Source organism: Xyrauchen texanus, chromosome 3 (genome assembly GCF_025860055.1).
Source record: "Xyrauchen texanus isolate HMW12.3.18 chromosome 3, RBS_HiC_50CHRs, whole genome shotgun sequence".
Taxonomy (NCBI): Eukaryota; Metazoa; Chordata; class Actinopteri; order Cypriniformes; family Catostomidae; genus Xyrauchen; species Xyrauchen texanus.
Genome location: NC_068278.1, coordinates 39866655 through 39883182, shown reverse-complemented (window position 1 = coordinate 39883182; position 16528 = coordinate 39866655). Strand labels below are relative to the sequence as shown.

Genomic DNA, 16528 nt, shown 5'->3' with positions numbered 1-16528 from the left:
CACAAGCATAACTGCTTTTATACGTACTTGTACGTTAATATATGATGTTTTCCATTATTGTAAAACAATTTATTGCATTCAGAAAGTGTCTTGCTCACTTCGCTTACCCGCTGCTCTTGCTTCATAAGTACATGCGCTTTTCGACTGTCTTGTGACCAGACTGCGCCCTCTGCTGGTAATGGGATGTATATGTTTGAAGGGTTTGTTTTCACAAACATGCACTATAATGTTGACTACTGATGCTGAACTGTATCAAAGTTTCTGCACTAATTCAACACACTTATTGCTGTTTGTGCGGTAGACATGGCCGTTTATGAGTTAATTATGTTATGACTCACCTATATTGTTGCTTATAGCGACGACTACCAAACTGTTAAGTTGATCATTTTCTCTACCTGGACAGATACTTGACATCCATTCATGCATCAAGTTAAACGGATATTTCACCCAAAAATGAAAATCCTCTCATCATTTACCCACCCTCAAGCCATCCTAGATGTGTATGACTTTCTTCTACTGAACACAAACATAGATTTTTAGAATAATATTTTAGTTCTGTGGGTCCTCACAATGAAAGTGAATGGTGACCATGTCTTTGAAGTTCCAAAAGCACATAAAGGCAGTATAAAAGTTATGCATATGACTTCAGAGGTTAAATCCATATCTTCAGAAGCAATATGATAGGTGTGGGAAAGAAACAGATCAATATTTATGTCATTTTTTACTATAAATCTCCACTTTCAAATTCCTCTTTTGTTTATGGTGATTTGCATTATTCATGCATACTACAACTTACATGGCAGCGAGGACAATTTATGGAGTCTATTGGGTTATTTATATGGTGTGTTTATGTGCATTTTGGAGCTTCAAAGTCCTGGTCACCATTCACTTTCATTGTTAGGACCTGCAGAGTTTAAATATTCTTCTAAAAATCAGCAGAAAAAAAGAAAGTCATGCACATCTGGGATGGCATGAGGGTGAGTTAATGATGAGAGAAATAAAAAGCACAAAAAAATGCAGGACATCTTGTAAGGTTTTTTTAGTTAGTTATTTTTATTTATATATTATTTTGCACTTTTACAAAAAAGCCATTGATTTTCAAAATAATTTTATTAATATGTACACTACAATTAACACTACAAATCACTGTTTCAATAGAAAATGTGTTTTAATATGAAAGTAGTGTGCAATTTGTCTTGGGGAAAAAACAATACTAACAATTGGTCATTCAATATCACATAATCTATACTATTTATTTATAAGGCTATATATAATCTGTAGTGTCATATAAAGACTTGTGGATGATTTGTGCAACCAAATATATAGACATATATAAAAACTTGTAAACTAATCTGGATTTTTTTTAGCTTATCAATAAAATGGGAAACAAAACATAAACTTGCTAATAAAAGGGACAAAGCAAAATAACCTGGCTGTTTGTGTGATTTCAAGAACATTTTGTACAAATGTATAAAATGAGGGACATCCTTAATAATTAATACTCTTCTTAATTATTAAGGATAATCCTTAATACAAGCAGTCAATTTTGCATGAGGTTCATAAATAAAATTAGACTAGCAGATAATTTCCATTTTAAAACATTTAAGTTACTAATTTTTAAATGCTTGGCATCATAGATGCCAAACCATATCTGAAGATGTGTATAAATATCAGATTCTCTTATGTTGATTTACACATTTAGTACAAAAAGTGCTTGAGATCTGCATTTATTAATAAGTCACAGGAGTGTTTTGAAAACAACGTTTTCCTCAAATGATTTATAGTCTTCCTGTGGTTGGGTAAAATCTTATGTGTTGCTGATATCTTCATAGGAAGGTGGAGGCTCTGAGTAGAGAAACAAAGAAAATCCAATTACTAATTAGGTAATATTCATCTTATTAATTATTTGCTTAATAATAATAATCTTCATATTCATGATGAACTCCCAAAACCTATTTCTGGTTTAAACAATGCAGGATAATTTGTATAAGAGGATAGGTCCTATCACTTCATATAAGATGACACTACAGCATGGCATACCATGAGGAAATGCTGAAATCATATAGTTTGGAGGCATACTCATTGGAGAGGAAGGCAACAAGGATCTGTCTTGAGGGTTGGTGTCAGAAATGAAGGGAGGTCCTGATGCATGGTTGGAGTTTTGGCTCTGTCTGAAGCTGAGTCCAGGAGTGTAGCTGAATGCATTAGGGGTCACAGGCTGAGAACCTGACACCTGCAGTGGACTCTTTGTAATTTCCCCATTGCAGTTAGCTGCACCTGGGAGCTCAGGGTACAGATCTGCTGGTGGTGCACTGGGGGATACATAGGTGCTTCGAGGCCTGGGTTTGGGTGCAGTTTTAGGGTTTGTGCGAGAAGGCAGGCTGAGAGGGGTAGAGTCAGAGGGAGCAGCAGAAGGAGAAGGGGCAGAGGCGGGGTTAGAGCGTGGGGCTGGCTTGGGAGGGACAGGCCTTGAGGGGGAAGGCCGAGTGGGATCCACTGCGATGCCTCCAATGTAAATGGGCAAAATTAATGACACCTCTGGGTATTTCAAAGAGACCTGTAAGAGCATGCAGAAACATACAGATGAGATTCAATGAGAAGGAAGCAGGATATACCAAACACAATTTGCATGAACTTCTGATTAATTGAATCTTTATGATATGGATATTCCCACTCACTTACATGAAACCAGCTAATACCAAACTCAAATACTCTGACCACAATGGAACAGAATACTCATGCGAAAGAAAACATTCAAGCTTTACATTACAGAGTTATACCGTGTCCTATTCAGGCATAATGCTACAAGTTTCCAGTGGCAAGCAATGAACCCTTTTCACATTTCAGGGTTTGGATCACAGAAGTAAGTTTAGTGGGGTTAATGTCTACAGCTGTGAATGAGAGACCACAGCAAATACTATTTTTACATTCTCATTTGGTTAGAGAATGGTGAAAACGGCAGTCAGAACTGAGAAGGATCCCAAATTTGCTGTCAGTCCATCAGCAGCTGTATAAGAAACCTCATCGTTAGTAGTGTTGATTTTTTTATTTGATTAATGACAGAATAAAATAACACAAATATTTTAAATAATAATAACATTATAAATGCATACTAAATAATAAAAAAAATGAAAATATAAAAAGTTAGCTAGATTTATGCTGCTAAATAAGGCAGAAACACATTTCACAGACAAAGTCTGTGAAAATGGTCCATTCATCTGTCCACACTGAATTGAGCAACTGCTGTGTTATATAACGTGTTATACTCACAGCCAACCAGCTAATATTTGATATTAAATGCATCAGGATTTTAGACCAATACGTTTTCACTGAGGGCGAGGCCACCAGACCAGTATTTCTAATGTAATTTATTATATTATTATGTACTTTGTGTAACATGGACTCTATAATAAAGTATTACCTAGAAAGCTTGACCTAGAAATGTACCTGAATGTAGTAGCTGATTTGGATGAGGACATCACCAGTCAGAGAGGAGTGAGGAAGAGTAGGTACAATTATCTTCTCCTTCCAATCAGCTTTTTGTCCACCCTTAACACCAGGGCCCTCTACCTCTGCAACAGCCCGCAGGTCAATTGTCGGCTTCTTAGTGTTATATGTGACTTTCTGAAATTAGATTTCAGATTGTAAAATGTACCACTATTTTCAGACATATTAATATTTTATGAAACTTAATGTGCACTCAGTAACGTTTGTCTTTGTGTCATATTGGACTTGCACTGACACTTAGAGGCATCATTTAAAATCAATAGTTTTCAGTTTCATATGTCATTGTAGAAATGTAGTATTCACAGTCAGCCATGATTACGTTAATCATTGAGTGAAAGTGTCAAATAACAGGATGGTTACTGAGATTAAGTGAGTAGTATTCAGCTGGTCATGTGATTCTAACATGGCAGCCCCCATGTGCGGACCCTCTCCATGTAGAATATAAGAGTTTATACACTTACTGATATGACTGAAGTCTTCATTTTAATGTGAGCATTCATGATTCCCTACATATGTTGCCGAATTACAATTCATGTCTTAAGGAGTTAAACTTTTTTAATGAGGAAAACATTACTAAGTGCACCTTTAATTAACCCCTCATTACATGTTTGGCTGCAGTTTCCCTGTGATTTGTTCAGCGGGGGGGCGCCAAAAGAGAGTAAAATTATGTTGGAATCAGATGTGGTTTAAGGTAAATATTAAATGGAGGCTTTAATGAGCAAAACGTTCCTCCCTAACCACAATCAGTTGCCTTAACCTAACCAATAGTGTCTTAAAAGATACATGAGAGGTGAACAAAACAGACATCCTTAACCAACGCCTAAATCTAACCACATCATTTCGTGTTGCTTCTATTGCACTTTCCTTTCACTTTCACTCTGAGTGTCCTTGGCTGGGCTCGAGGCTCGGCCTCCAAGTCCAAATTTTAACACTCTTTCAGGTGAGCTAGAGTGGAAACTAATCATGTTGGAATACGTGTGTAAATGCAGGTGGCTCTGTAGTGTAATGTAATTGTAGTAACGTTAATTCTACGAGACCATGTTCAAAGTATTTGAACTCTACAAAGGTAATATAAAGTGAGTGTTATGGTTCACAATTAAAAATATAATCTATTGCACAGTATAAATAACTTGAGCTTGACTAATGTTGTCATCAGAGGCCATGTCCACACTTATATTTTCTTCATTTGAAAACACATTGATATTGAAAATCGATGACGTTGGGAAACTGAGAATGTAGTTCTCAAATGAAAACTGATTAGAGTGGATGTGGCCGAAGTCATAATCCAGATAAATTAAGATGTAATTTTTTAGCTTTCTCAGGTAAATGTCTAAGCGCAAGCAGCATATTTATTTAGTCAAGTAGTTAGTTTCCAGTCTTACCTGCATTAGACTGGCTACCACATGGCCTGTAGACTTGTCCGATTTATTTTCAATCTCAGCTGATACTTCGATGATCTGTCCAGCTACATATCCCCGCATGTCGCTCTTGCCGTTCAGCACCACTGTCCCATTTTTCACGAGCATGTATGAGAAAGTTTTGGTAATGGATGATGAGCTAGGTTCCTGTACAAAGCAAACATAAACAACAAAGCACAAATGAATATGGTTTGTTGACATTTTCATGCATGTAAGCCAGGTCGGTGTAGTTTGTTTGAATTATAGGTGTAGCACACTTACGAGTATGTCAGGTGCTTCATTGAGGTTGAAGTTGTTCAGCATGCAGAAAGGCTTCTCTATTTTGTAGTCTTTTGCGAACCGAGGAGTGTCTATGAAAGCCCTAACTCTGTAAAAAATTTGTCCATAAGGCCCTTCAAATGATGTTGGTGCAGTGGCTAAAAAAAGAGAAAATTAGACGTTTGTTTCTTCACTGCAGGGGTTAAAAAAACAGCAACATTATTGTAAAATAGGGACAATGTATTAATTTGTTCTATTTGTGCAATTCATTTCTTTATTAAACTGTAAATCTTTAATGAGTAGATAACTGAGTGCAGTTTTAAGCTCAAATATTTCAGAAAAAGCTTAGAAACAATAGAAGCCAATGCAACAGCACAAGAAGGCACATGTTTCCTTAAGAGTGGCCTTGTGTCTCTTAAGGAGAGCTGAACAGTTTTAGATACAAGAGGAAAAGCAGATGGAGGTACCAAGTTGCAGCTGTGCAGCTCTGAACAATAAGAGCAGTTACAGACGACTAGTCGGGTTAGCGTGTGTCTTGGCATAACAGATTAAGAAGATACATTTCTATCACGCAGAAAATGCACATAATGAAGGAATCCAATTCAACCTATACTGTAGCTGTGTGAAAACAAGTCAAGTTTTGGTTTTATCACACCACTCAGTTCATCATTTACACAATCACAAAAAGCATCTTAAATTGAATTATGTTCTTTGTAAGATAAGGGGGGAAATATAGATTCAATGGAATTAATTTTTATAAAACATTAACCTTTATAGTGGAAACTATTTATTCCTGCTCAACTGATTACATCCTATTAAACAAAGGTCTAATACCATTTATAGCTAATTTACAAAGACAACACTCTGAAAATAATTATTTTTGACTCTTATATTTATTAGGTCCTTTTAGTGGTAAATATTCTTATAAAATGAAACCTAAGGAGTTAAAATGGAACGAGAAGGCATAATTTTGAAATGCATCACCAATTGAGGTTTTAGAGACCAAACACCAATAAAAATAAGAACACTATTATTGTGTTTAATATTCAGACACCAAGTATGTGTTGCTCTGTTGCCGTGGATAAATGTAAACAGTGGGTAACTCTGACATATCTTAGAGGAATGCAGGACAGCAGGTGTTTTCAATGACAGAAAACTGCAATCTCACCTGGTAAGAGAAACTTGAAGGGGAAGCTGTGCTCGCCCTCTTTCAGAGTGCCTGGGAAACAGATGGAGAGAAATTGTAAGGGATTGAAACTTGCATATTGTGGCTTTCATTACATTTGAGAGTCACCTGAGTACCTTTATCTGCAATTGAGACTGAGCTGCTGTAGTACTGCTCCTCCTCAGTCCAGTTCACGTCATTTGCTTTGCTGGTCACTCCACAGACTCCCTGGCAGTTCACTTTGATTGCTGTTTGTGGAAATAATTAAAGACATATCATCAGTCATCGAAGACATTTTCCTACAAAGATGCAAAGCATAATCAAGTGAAATGTAATAACTTAACAAGACATGCACAACATTAGTTTATGTTAAATTCTATAGTTTACTCAAAATATGAAATTATTATTTATCCTCGTCATTATTTACTCATCTTCCTATTCTAAATTTTGTTATTTGTTTTTATATTATTTTATAAATTCAGGACTGTGCAAATGTTTAAGGCACTTAAATAATGGCATAAATAGTTAATACAAAGTCCAGTAAATATAAAAAAAAAAGCTAAATCAATATTTGGTGTGAACACCTGTGCCTTCAAGACAGCACCAATTCTCCTAGGCACACCTGGACACAGTTTTTCTTGGTTGTTGGCAGATCGGATGTTCCAAGCATCTTGGAGAATTCACCACAGTTCTTCTATCTATTTATGCTGTCTCAATTGATTCGGTCTCTTCATGTAATCCCAGACTGACACAATGTTGTGTGGGGGCTCTATGGGGGTCAAACCATCTGTTGCAGGGCTCTCTGTTCATCTATTCTATTCTGTTTGCTAAATGAATGTTAGGGAGTCTTTAATGTATATTTCCTATTGACACACTAAAGCTGAATATATAAATAACCATCTTAAAACAAATGTTTTTTTGAAACATCTTATGTGAACAGCACTGTATATATTTATTTATTTATTATATTTCGATTTTCTGTGGAACACATAGGAAGAATTTTGAAGAAATGTCAGATAGACCTTTGGCCACATCCAAACTAAAACATTTTCAAAAACACTCTCCATAGCATCATACTTTGGAAAATGATGAAATTTGGAACTTAAAAATTGAGGTTTCAAACTTAAATGGATTAATGTGGACACAATGACAGTTCATGGTGACCACTGGCTATCAAGCTCCAAAAATGGAAACCAAAACCAAAAAAAAAAAAAAAAACCCACAAAAAGTAGCACCACATGATTTCAATAGAAAAGATCTATGTGAAAATTCTCCTTTTTTTCCATGGAAAAAATAACAGCATACGAGTTTAAAACGTAATGAAGCTCAATACCGTAAATTATGACAGAATTTTCATTTTTGGGCAAACCATTAACCGGAATGAAATAACTTCCTTTATTGAGAACTGCACTTATTATAACCTCACTCTGTCCTTCAGTTTTTACAGCAGGATGTTGCAATAATGCTTTCATGTAACCATGGAGACAATATGGAGTCAACAGAGGAGGTCTAGATTATCAGCTCTTGTGAATGATCCACAGCACATAGAACTAATTCACTTCCCGTTACTCAAAACAATTCTACAGAGGAGAGAGGAAATAGATCTTGCGAATTTACCAATTTGCCAATAACTGTGACTACTTGTCTGATTAACAGAAGCATTGAACTCCCTAAGTTCCAAAATCAACCAACAGTCAATGTCATTAGATAATGTACAGTTTATATTTTCAGATATTTGTAGTCAATTGAGCAAATATAGTGTATTCTTGATTGTTTAATTTTATTGTATATGTCATGTGTACATCTCAATAGCAATAACTAAATCGTTTTGTATTGTATGTTTCAATTATATATAAGGAGCACTATATTGGTCATTGGCAATTTCGCTCTAGTTATCGATATTGCCATTGGCCATAGCAAAAATTAATATCAATCAACCACTGATCAATACAGCTAGATTTCTAAATGCAGTTTAGAAATCTATTCTTTTAATGGTATTACACTATGAATTATGAACATTTGACAAGATGTTCTGACTAGATACTTTAGATAATTATCCATTTTGATCGGAGATGCATGCTCTCAGACATGTTGCATGGTGGCACTTTTTGCAGTGAATAGAGTTTGAGAATGGCTAGAGGTTATTTCCCGATCCCACCCTCCCACTCCCTCTTCCTATTGTTTCATCTGTACAGCCTTATCTGTAATAAAAGCAAAAAGTCCAAAATTTAAAAAAAGAATAAAATCAAGATCTGAAAAGATCAACATGAAACAACAGCATAACTGTAACAGAGCAATGTGCAATCTAGGATCATATGAAAGGTAAGTACAGCATAGTTTTTTTGCTTGCAAGGTCTGGTTTGAGCAGAAAAAAAAAACTTCACATTATGAAAATGTTATTGTAAATGAATTGTTAAAAAAATATTTCAGGTTTAATACAAGTTAAGAAAAAAAAATCGAGGTTACAGTGATGTACTTACAATGGACATGTACGGGGCCAATTTTTGGAGGGCTTGAAAGGCAGAAATGTGAAGCTTATTATTTTATAAAAGCACACATTAATTCTTCTGTTAAAACTCATGTATTATTTGAGCTGTACAGTTGATTAAGTTGTAATAAAAAAGTTCAGTCATTTTAGTGTCTTAGGGTTTGCTGACATTATATTGTCATGGCAACAAAGTTGTAAAATTGGCTTTAACTTGACACAGAAATGGTTAGTAGGAGATTTTATCTCACTCTAATCATGTTAGAAGACTTATTGTGTAGGCTACATGTCATGGCTATATTTTTGAAACAGTGAGTATTTTAACATTTACGGATTGGCACCCATTCACTTCCAATTTAAGTGCCTCACTTTAAACCACATTTTTGCTTTTTTTAAAGAAAAGAAGGGGCAAATAAAAATGTATTTTTGTGGTTATCAACATCATGTTACAAATGCTGTCGGATGAATTTAACTTGTTTTGAACAAGTAATATTCCTTTAATGCCTCTGAGATTTTTGTCCAGGTGAGGTAATCCACCCCTGGGTGCAACACAAATTTACAAGTGCTTCTGCTGTAAGTTCTCTCTAAGAACATGTACAGTATGTATGTGTACATTAGTCTCCTTTTGTCAATTCTGTGTTTAAAAGCTCTGTCTTTCTGGTTCTGTTCTTTAATTCCTCCTCTTCCTCTCGTTCTCTGTCTCTATCTATCTACCCCAGACACACGAGTACTAGTAAGCAGATATGTTACCCAAGATACATAAGCAACCATGGGAAATATGTCAGAAGAGATTTCATCAAGAAATCCAGCGAACAACAAAAACAACATATGGAATCTCTAGATTTCTTGACCTATCACAACTCTGACATATTGAACAGAATATCACTCAATTTCGTTTGATTGACTTTATTGCTCGAAGTTAAAAATGACCTATTGTAACAATGATGTCTTGTGTTTTTTTTTTTTTACTCTCTATTTTTCTAGTTAGCAAAGCATCTCCCACTGATGAACACCTGAACTGAGGGCAAATGAATGGTTGGGTCACACTTTATATTTGATTTCATTAAATTATATTACAATTTAAAGCATTTTCCACAATGTACATATTGTGTACAACATAATCTGCAAAACCACCAGGAGATTTGCAGCTGCAAAGGAAAGGGTTAGCAGCCATGTGTAGGCCAAGGGTAGGGGTTAGTGGTTAACCCCTATATCACCAAGGCAGATAAATCACACAATATTCTGTATTTCTGGGCTTTAAGGTTGCACAATCCAGTTTGGCAAAACTGCTTGAAAACATATCAACAATGATATGCACTTAGAATGGCACGGGAGTTGCATTTTACCAGAATTTGAATAAGCGAATTAAACTACTGTGAACTTGCAAACAAACAGTCACATATAGGACTTCCTGGAGAATTTTGAACATCAAAATAAAAGCGTGAGGGTTTAAAAATGGTAAGGTGTCACGGAGAGACACATGGAGGCAGAGATATGAACTCAGTAGCAGGGTTTATTGAACAAATGATTGAAATGGTGATGTAAACATTGTGAGTAAATCCAGTTGAACAGAGTGGCAAACAGTAATTTCCAGACAGATTATGTACACGATGAACAGATAACTCACAGGCAATAATGGTACACAGGTATGTTTGACATAGTAGAACTATGTGGCATTTCAGAGATACTATTAATGAGAACAGACAAAGAGTGTGTGTGAAAGCAGGGTATATATGCAGTCCTTGATTAGACACTAATGATATGCAGGTGCATGTAATCAGAACTCAAGGGAGAGTGAGCACTGTGAGGGCAGTGTGGAAGAAAGAGAGAGAGAGTCCGGATGATGTGCCAAAAGGTGTAAGATTCCAATATATTATGGTAAATGGTCTGCACTTATATAGCGCCTTTTTAACCTTAACGGTATTCAAAGCACTTTACACTGTGACTCATTCACACATTCATACACCAATGGCTGCAGAGCTGCTATGTAAGGTGCTAGCCTGCCATTGGGAGCAACTTGGGGTTCAGTGTCTTGCCCAAGGACACTTCGACATGTGGAGTCGTGAGGGCCGGGATTCGAACCACCAACCCTGCGATTAGTGGCCGACCCGCTCTATATTATTATTATTATAATTTTTTTTACAAATTACAGTAAACAGTATATGAATATTGTATTTGAATCTTGCAAGAATTTTCACAGTACCAGACTTACCATAAATTACAAATGTAATTACATTACATGCAGTTACTTTAAATGTACGTACAGTGTTACAACAGTATAAAAGTGTAAAGCAACAAACTGAATATATAACAATAAGTCAACAATGAGTCAATAATTTAAAGTTGACACTCAAATTGAATTGTTATCATTTCAGTTTATATATAAATATGTTAATTAAAATAAAAAAAACGTCAAGGTAGGGTACAGCTGAACTGTAAACTCTAAAGAAATAAACACTGCTGAATGACATCATATCTCCATTAGGCTAGTTGTAATGATGACTGTGAGTGATCATTAATAATGTTTTCCTTGATTCGGAATGCTAACAAACCAGTCTGGTGAGTACTCATCATCAACGCCCTGACCACAGATCTTAGCTCAAACAACATCAGTCCCTGTCATAACCACATGACTCTCACACACACACACTCTCACTCACTCACTCACTCACTCACTCACTCACTCACTCTCTCTCTCTCATATCATATCATATCATTGTAACCATATTAATCACTTCTGTAATTTTTTTAAATTTTCTTACAACCTATTTATAGAGTCAATCTGACTGTAGTATGACTCACTTTTCTTAGTCTTATCTAAGACTAAGTCTTATCACATTTTCCTAGCCCAAAGCCGTTCCTACAAGCGGGCCAAAGCCCTTGATCGCACGACCAAGGCAAAGTCCAAACCACAAGTCGAAAAATTGTCTGTTCTGGCAACTGATTTTGTTGGCTATTTTCATGTTACAGGTGTATCAGTAAATGACCGTAGTACATACAATAAATATATTTGATATAGGCTACATCCACTATACTTTTTGAACTTGGCAGTAAGTGATGAAAACTTTTTTCATGTTAGTCATGTCACACATGCTGATAGCTAAATAAAGGAATCGACCACACATTGACCACAGTCAACAATCCGGATATCCGATTAGTAGATTCTCTCAATGATAATTAAAGAGAAGATACAGTATATGTCTTAATATAATATTTTAGTGGATAGGCTAAGAAATATTGACTATAATAATGATTTGGTTCAGCTGGTGTCAAGAGACCTGACCTAAATATGACCACATGTACTGTAAAGCATTGAGACTGTATGAAAACAGGTGCTGTTATTAACAAGTGCAGGTGAGTAGCAGTATAATACACTGTAAAAATATATCCTGTTAATTTTACAGTAAAAAAACTGGCAGCTGTGGTTGCTAGAAATTCACAGTAGAAAATACAGTAACCACGTTTCAGGCTTTACAGGATGTAATTTTGATGCCTGTATATTTCGCGGTGCATTACCATCGATTATATTGTTAAAAAATAAACCTTCTGAAACTGTAAATTCTGCTTTTCACTTTAAAATATATTGTTAATTACCATAAAAATTACAGAAGAGCACATGATGACATGAAGTTCATCAAAAGATGCCCTTCCTGGAGCAATGACCAGTAAACATGTAAAGACATTGCTCAGTGTCACTCACACAAACAATAAACACCATCAGGGTAACACATGTGAAATTGAAATAATGCAGTAAACATTAAATAAACGACATTAAATATAAAACAGAACACCCCAATGTACATGACTGATATTAAAAATAAGAATAATTTCTTATTCTTATTCCCATAAAATATAACAAAATGTAATGGGTCACACAGGGAATTCTGGGAACACACGATTATTGTTTTTACCGTAATTGTAACAATAAGTTACCGTAAAAAAAAGTACATGTACTCATTACATTACTGTTAATTATACAGAAAAAAGAAAAATATATATAATCTCATATATATATATATATATATATATATATATATATATATATATATATATATATATATATATATATATTTACAAAATGTTACCACAAGTCTACATGTATTGTTTTTTAAAAAATATTTAAAAAATGACCGTATATTTTAAGGTAACTACCCAATAACCAATTAACGTTTTTGTTTTACTTTTCTTATTTTTCTTTTTTCATTCTTTTACAGTTCAAATTAAGAAAAATTGTTACAGTGTGCTTTAGTTTTGTTTTAAGCTGTCTTACTAGTATTGTAACATACTAAGACCAGACTTGATATTCACCTAACAGTAGATGGACAGGTTAAAAGATGTTTAAATGTCCAGTCTGAATTATTTATTTCAAACACGCTGTTTGAGCAGGCTTAAAAATATGCAAATGAGAAGTTCGGAAAAACAATAAACACAGGCGAGAAGCTGCTCGTGCGTTACATCCCGATGTTTTCTTCAAGACTGATGTCGGTCTTTTGCTTAAATACACTAAAGTCTTTGGATTGTATTTTCTAAGTCACTGTTCGGCTCAAACTGATAACCGAAACTGTGATTTGTTTACCTGGCACGGTATCGAGGCACACTAGATAATATAGGCGACATAACTATCTAAACATGTTTTAAAGATGTAGGTATTGTAAATGTACTTAAAATCACTCGACATAAAAGGGGGTATAGGCCTACTCGCGGAAATTTCAGAGAGCTAATAAAAAAAACTTTTATGCGCTATTCCTCATTGGCATGTCAATAAAGGATCTGCAACAACCTTCGCTCTACACCACCACTATCAGTCCTCGATGCGCAAGAACAAAATACAATATTACGTCTAGAAAAACCACTAGCAACATTTACGTCTGATACAAGAATTTAAAAACGTAAACTTTTAAACATATCACTTTTAAATCAGAAATAATCATGTAGAAACAAAATGAGTGTCTGCGGTGTCCGATCATTTGTAATGGGTTTATTGTTGTTGTTATTATTGACCTACCTTTACAGTGTATGGACTCTGCAATTGTGATCTTCAGTGTTCCAGAGATCGATTCACCGGGGCTGTACACCGTTTTGTTGTTATTAAGGGTTATTTCGAATTCCTGAAGCTTTCCCATTCTGTTTTCTATCCACCGTGAACAGGTGGTTGAACGAAACTGAGCTACAAGGAAGCAAGGAAATGATCTACCTGTGGCCTACGTCATTCAATTTACATCGTGACGTCACACAAGGAGTCAATAGTTTTCACCGAGGAAAGCACAAATCATTTCATGCGAATTCCGAGTTAGTTTTGCCAGTGTGCCAATCAATAACATGTTATATCATATTTTACATGATCCATAGGACCTTAACACTAAGTCACAGTGCTATACACTATTGGAATGTTGAATACATTTTACGTCGAGTGCGCGCGCATTCTAAATAATCCTTTTAAGTGTATCTTAGAATAGAACTCCATTAAGAAGATCCAACAGAAGAAGTGTAGGGTTGCTGGCTTAATTGCGGTTTATTTTAATGCTCACATTTACAAAGCTCTTACTTTAACTAATATACATTTTAATTAAAAAAAGACATTTAAAAAAAATGACACCATATATCTTATTCACTGTAGCGCCATCTTTGATTTTTATGGGAATGACGAGGCTTTGAGGGAGACATCTCTTAAAAAGCACGAACCGTATAAAGTTGTAAACGCTCACTGATCACATCTGGTTTTCCACAACGTATGTTGTCTGGAGGTTTTTGTCTTCTAAATGTTCTTGAAATATGCTTTTTAAATGTTTTGTTCGTGTAATGATCCAAAAACACTTTAACTGTAGTACAACCCATTGAAGAGAAATGTACATATCCCTCACAGCCTCATTCAAATTTCTGTCAAAAATAAAAGATAGCGCTGCTGTGAATAAGGTCTGTTGTGCTACAAAACAATTGCTTGAGCTCAACAGCAAAGGCTGAGGTCACAGTTTTACTACAGTAATACACAGTAGCCTATTTATACTGCCAAAAGTAACTTGATTAAAAAGTACATAAATACATTGTAATTGTAAACTTAAAAGCAGTGCTTAAATATATATGTTTAACAAAGACAACCAAATCAAAACTTTAATTCACTAAGAGATTGTATTTATTACATTTCTGTTTGCACACTGACCTAATGTGCCTGATTCACTTTTGTGGTCAACATTCCGCCTGACACGTATTGCTCTGAGAGAGCTCTGGAATGCTTTCATAAAATTACGTGAGCCAAAAAAGTAAATTAGGGGGTCCAAGCAGCAGTTGATTCCTGCTAATATATAACATGCATAATATGCTGTTTGCAACCGCAACATGAGCATGCATTTCTTAGGGTAAAGTTTTATCACAACTACTCCTATGGTCCGAACAACATTGAGAGGAAGAAAGCAAAGTCCAAATATGACTACACATATGCCTATCATCCTCATCGACTTGGTCTTAACTGACTTACCCTGAGCAGAATTTATGTTAATATGGGTTAATGAGCTGGCCAGGCGACTATAGCAAAACAGAGACACAGTTAAGGGTAAAATACACGAAAAGATGAAAATCACAAAATTGATAATAAAGTATGCTTCCGTGAACGTTTTCTGATGGATAGTAAGACACTGCATATGGTGTTCCTCAGTGGTCACAGGAAGCATCCATCCATAGATAATGCCAATCACTATCAGAAAACACCAAATCCCAGCACATAGTTTCTTCATGAAAGCCTTTCTTTTCATCAGTGATGAGCGGCTGAAGTGCACCACACAAATATAGCGATGAACACTAATGAGTGTAAGGAACAGGATGCTGCCATTGAAGTGGATACTGAGCACGGCAATCTTCAGCTGGCAGACGAATGTCCCGAAAATCCAGTTGTTGCCATTCGTGGCAAAGTATACTGCCATCAGTGGGGTGATCGGAGAAATTATAGCATCAGACAGAGCCAGATTAAACTGCAAAACAGTTCCAGAGTTCCAATTGCGAATGCGACACGTGAAGACCCACAGACTGAAGCTGTTGAGCAGGAGGCCCAACAGATAGACCAGAGAGAAGATCCAGCAAGCGATATTTGCTGAGGTACAGGCGAACATGTTGTATTGATGCTGTTCGAAACCATCTTAGAAGAATGTCACTGTGAAGGAAAAACAATTATGCTATAGATAGGTGTAACAAGGTAGGTGCAAAACAATGCGAAAACGTTTTTCTCTATAAAAAGTTTATTTGCATTGCCATGTCGACAGCATTTGCATGTCAAGTAAGTAATTGCATACAAATTAAAAGCAACATAAACTGACCAACATGCAATTCTAAATCTTAACCCTAAACCTAGTCCATGCCATGAGCAAAAGCTTAGTTACTTGTAAACTGGATAGCAGGTGGATTTTTAGATTTGTTCTTAAAGGGATAGTTTACCCAAAAATTAAAATTGTCCCATCCTTTACTCACTCTCATGCCATCCCAGATGCTTATAACTTTCTTTCTACTGCTGAACACAAACAAAGATTTTAATAGAATGTTTCAGCTCTCTATGTCCTCACAATGCAAGTGAATGGGTACCAAAATATGCTCTATTGAAAGCATCTTAACTAATTGCATCATTGTGTGGTATGGTCACTGCACTTCTTCAAATCAGAAAGCACTCCGGCGGGTGGTGAAAACTGCCCAATATCACTGGTACCCAGTTAC

The 16528-nt window shown here is 35.6% G+C and overlaps 1 protein-coding gene and 1 pseudogene across 1 annotated transcript; both read right to left on the bottom strand.

The window, feature by feature from the left end:
- Positions 1–1106: 1106 nt before the first annotated feature.
- On the bottom strand, positions 1107–13994 carry LOC127629621 (arrestin domain-containing protein 1-like). The gene is made up of 8 exons (XM_052106746.1): positions 13839–13994; positions 6486–6596; positions 6352–6402; positions 5187–5341; positions 4890–5072; positions 3448–3624; positions 2041–2557; positions 1107–1845 (listed from the first exon to the last, which is right to left on the bottom strand). The coding sequence occupies exons 1-8, from the start codon at positions 13954–13956 to the stop codon at positions 1808–1810; spliced, it is 1350 nt and encodes a 449-aa protein (XP_051962706.1). The 5' UTR covers positions 13957–13994; the 3' UTR covers positions 1107–1807.
- A 955-nt stretch (positions 13995–14949) lies between these two features.
- Positions 14950–15959, bottom strand: LOC127624805 (P2Y purinoceptor 4-like; annotated as a pseudogene).
- Positions 15960–16528: the final 569 nt, after the last annotated feature.

What these genes read in the sequence shown, in the direction of transcription:
- LOC127629621 (XM_052106746.1), bottom strand. Translation starts at nt 13,956, where the DNA reads ATGGGAAAGCTTCAGGAATTCGAAATAACCCTTAATAACAACAAAACG. An exon ending in ATGAAGCACCTGACATACTC is followed by an intron (nt 5,073 to 5,186) that starts GTAAGTGTGCTA and finishes TGCTTTGTACAG; the next exon opens with GAACCTAGCTCATCATCCAT. An exon ending in GATTTCAGCATTTCCTCATG is followed by an intron (nt 1,846 to 2,040) that starts GTATGCCATGCT and finishes TTCTCTACTCAG; the next exon opens with AGCCTCCACCTTCCTATGAA.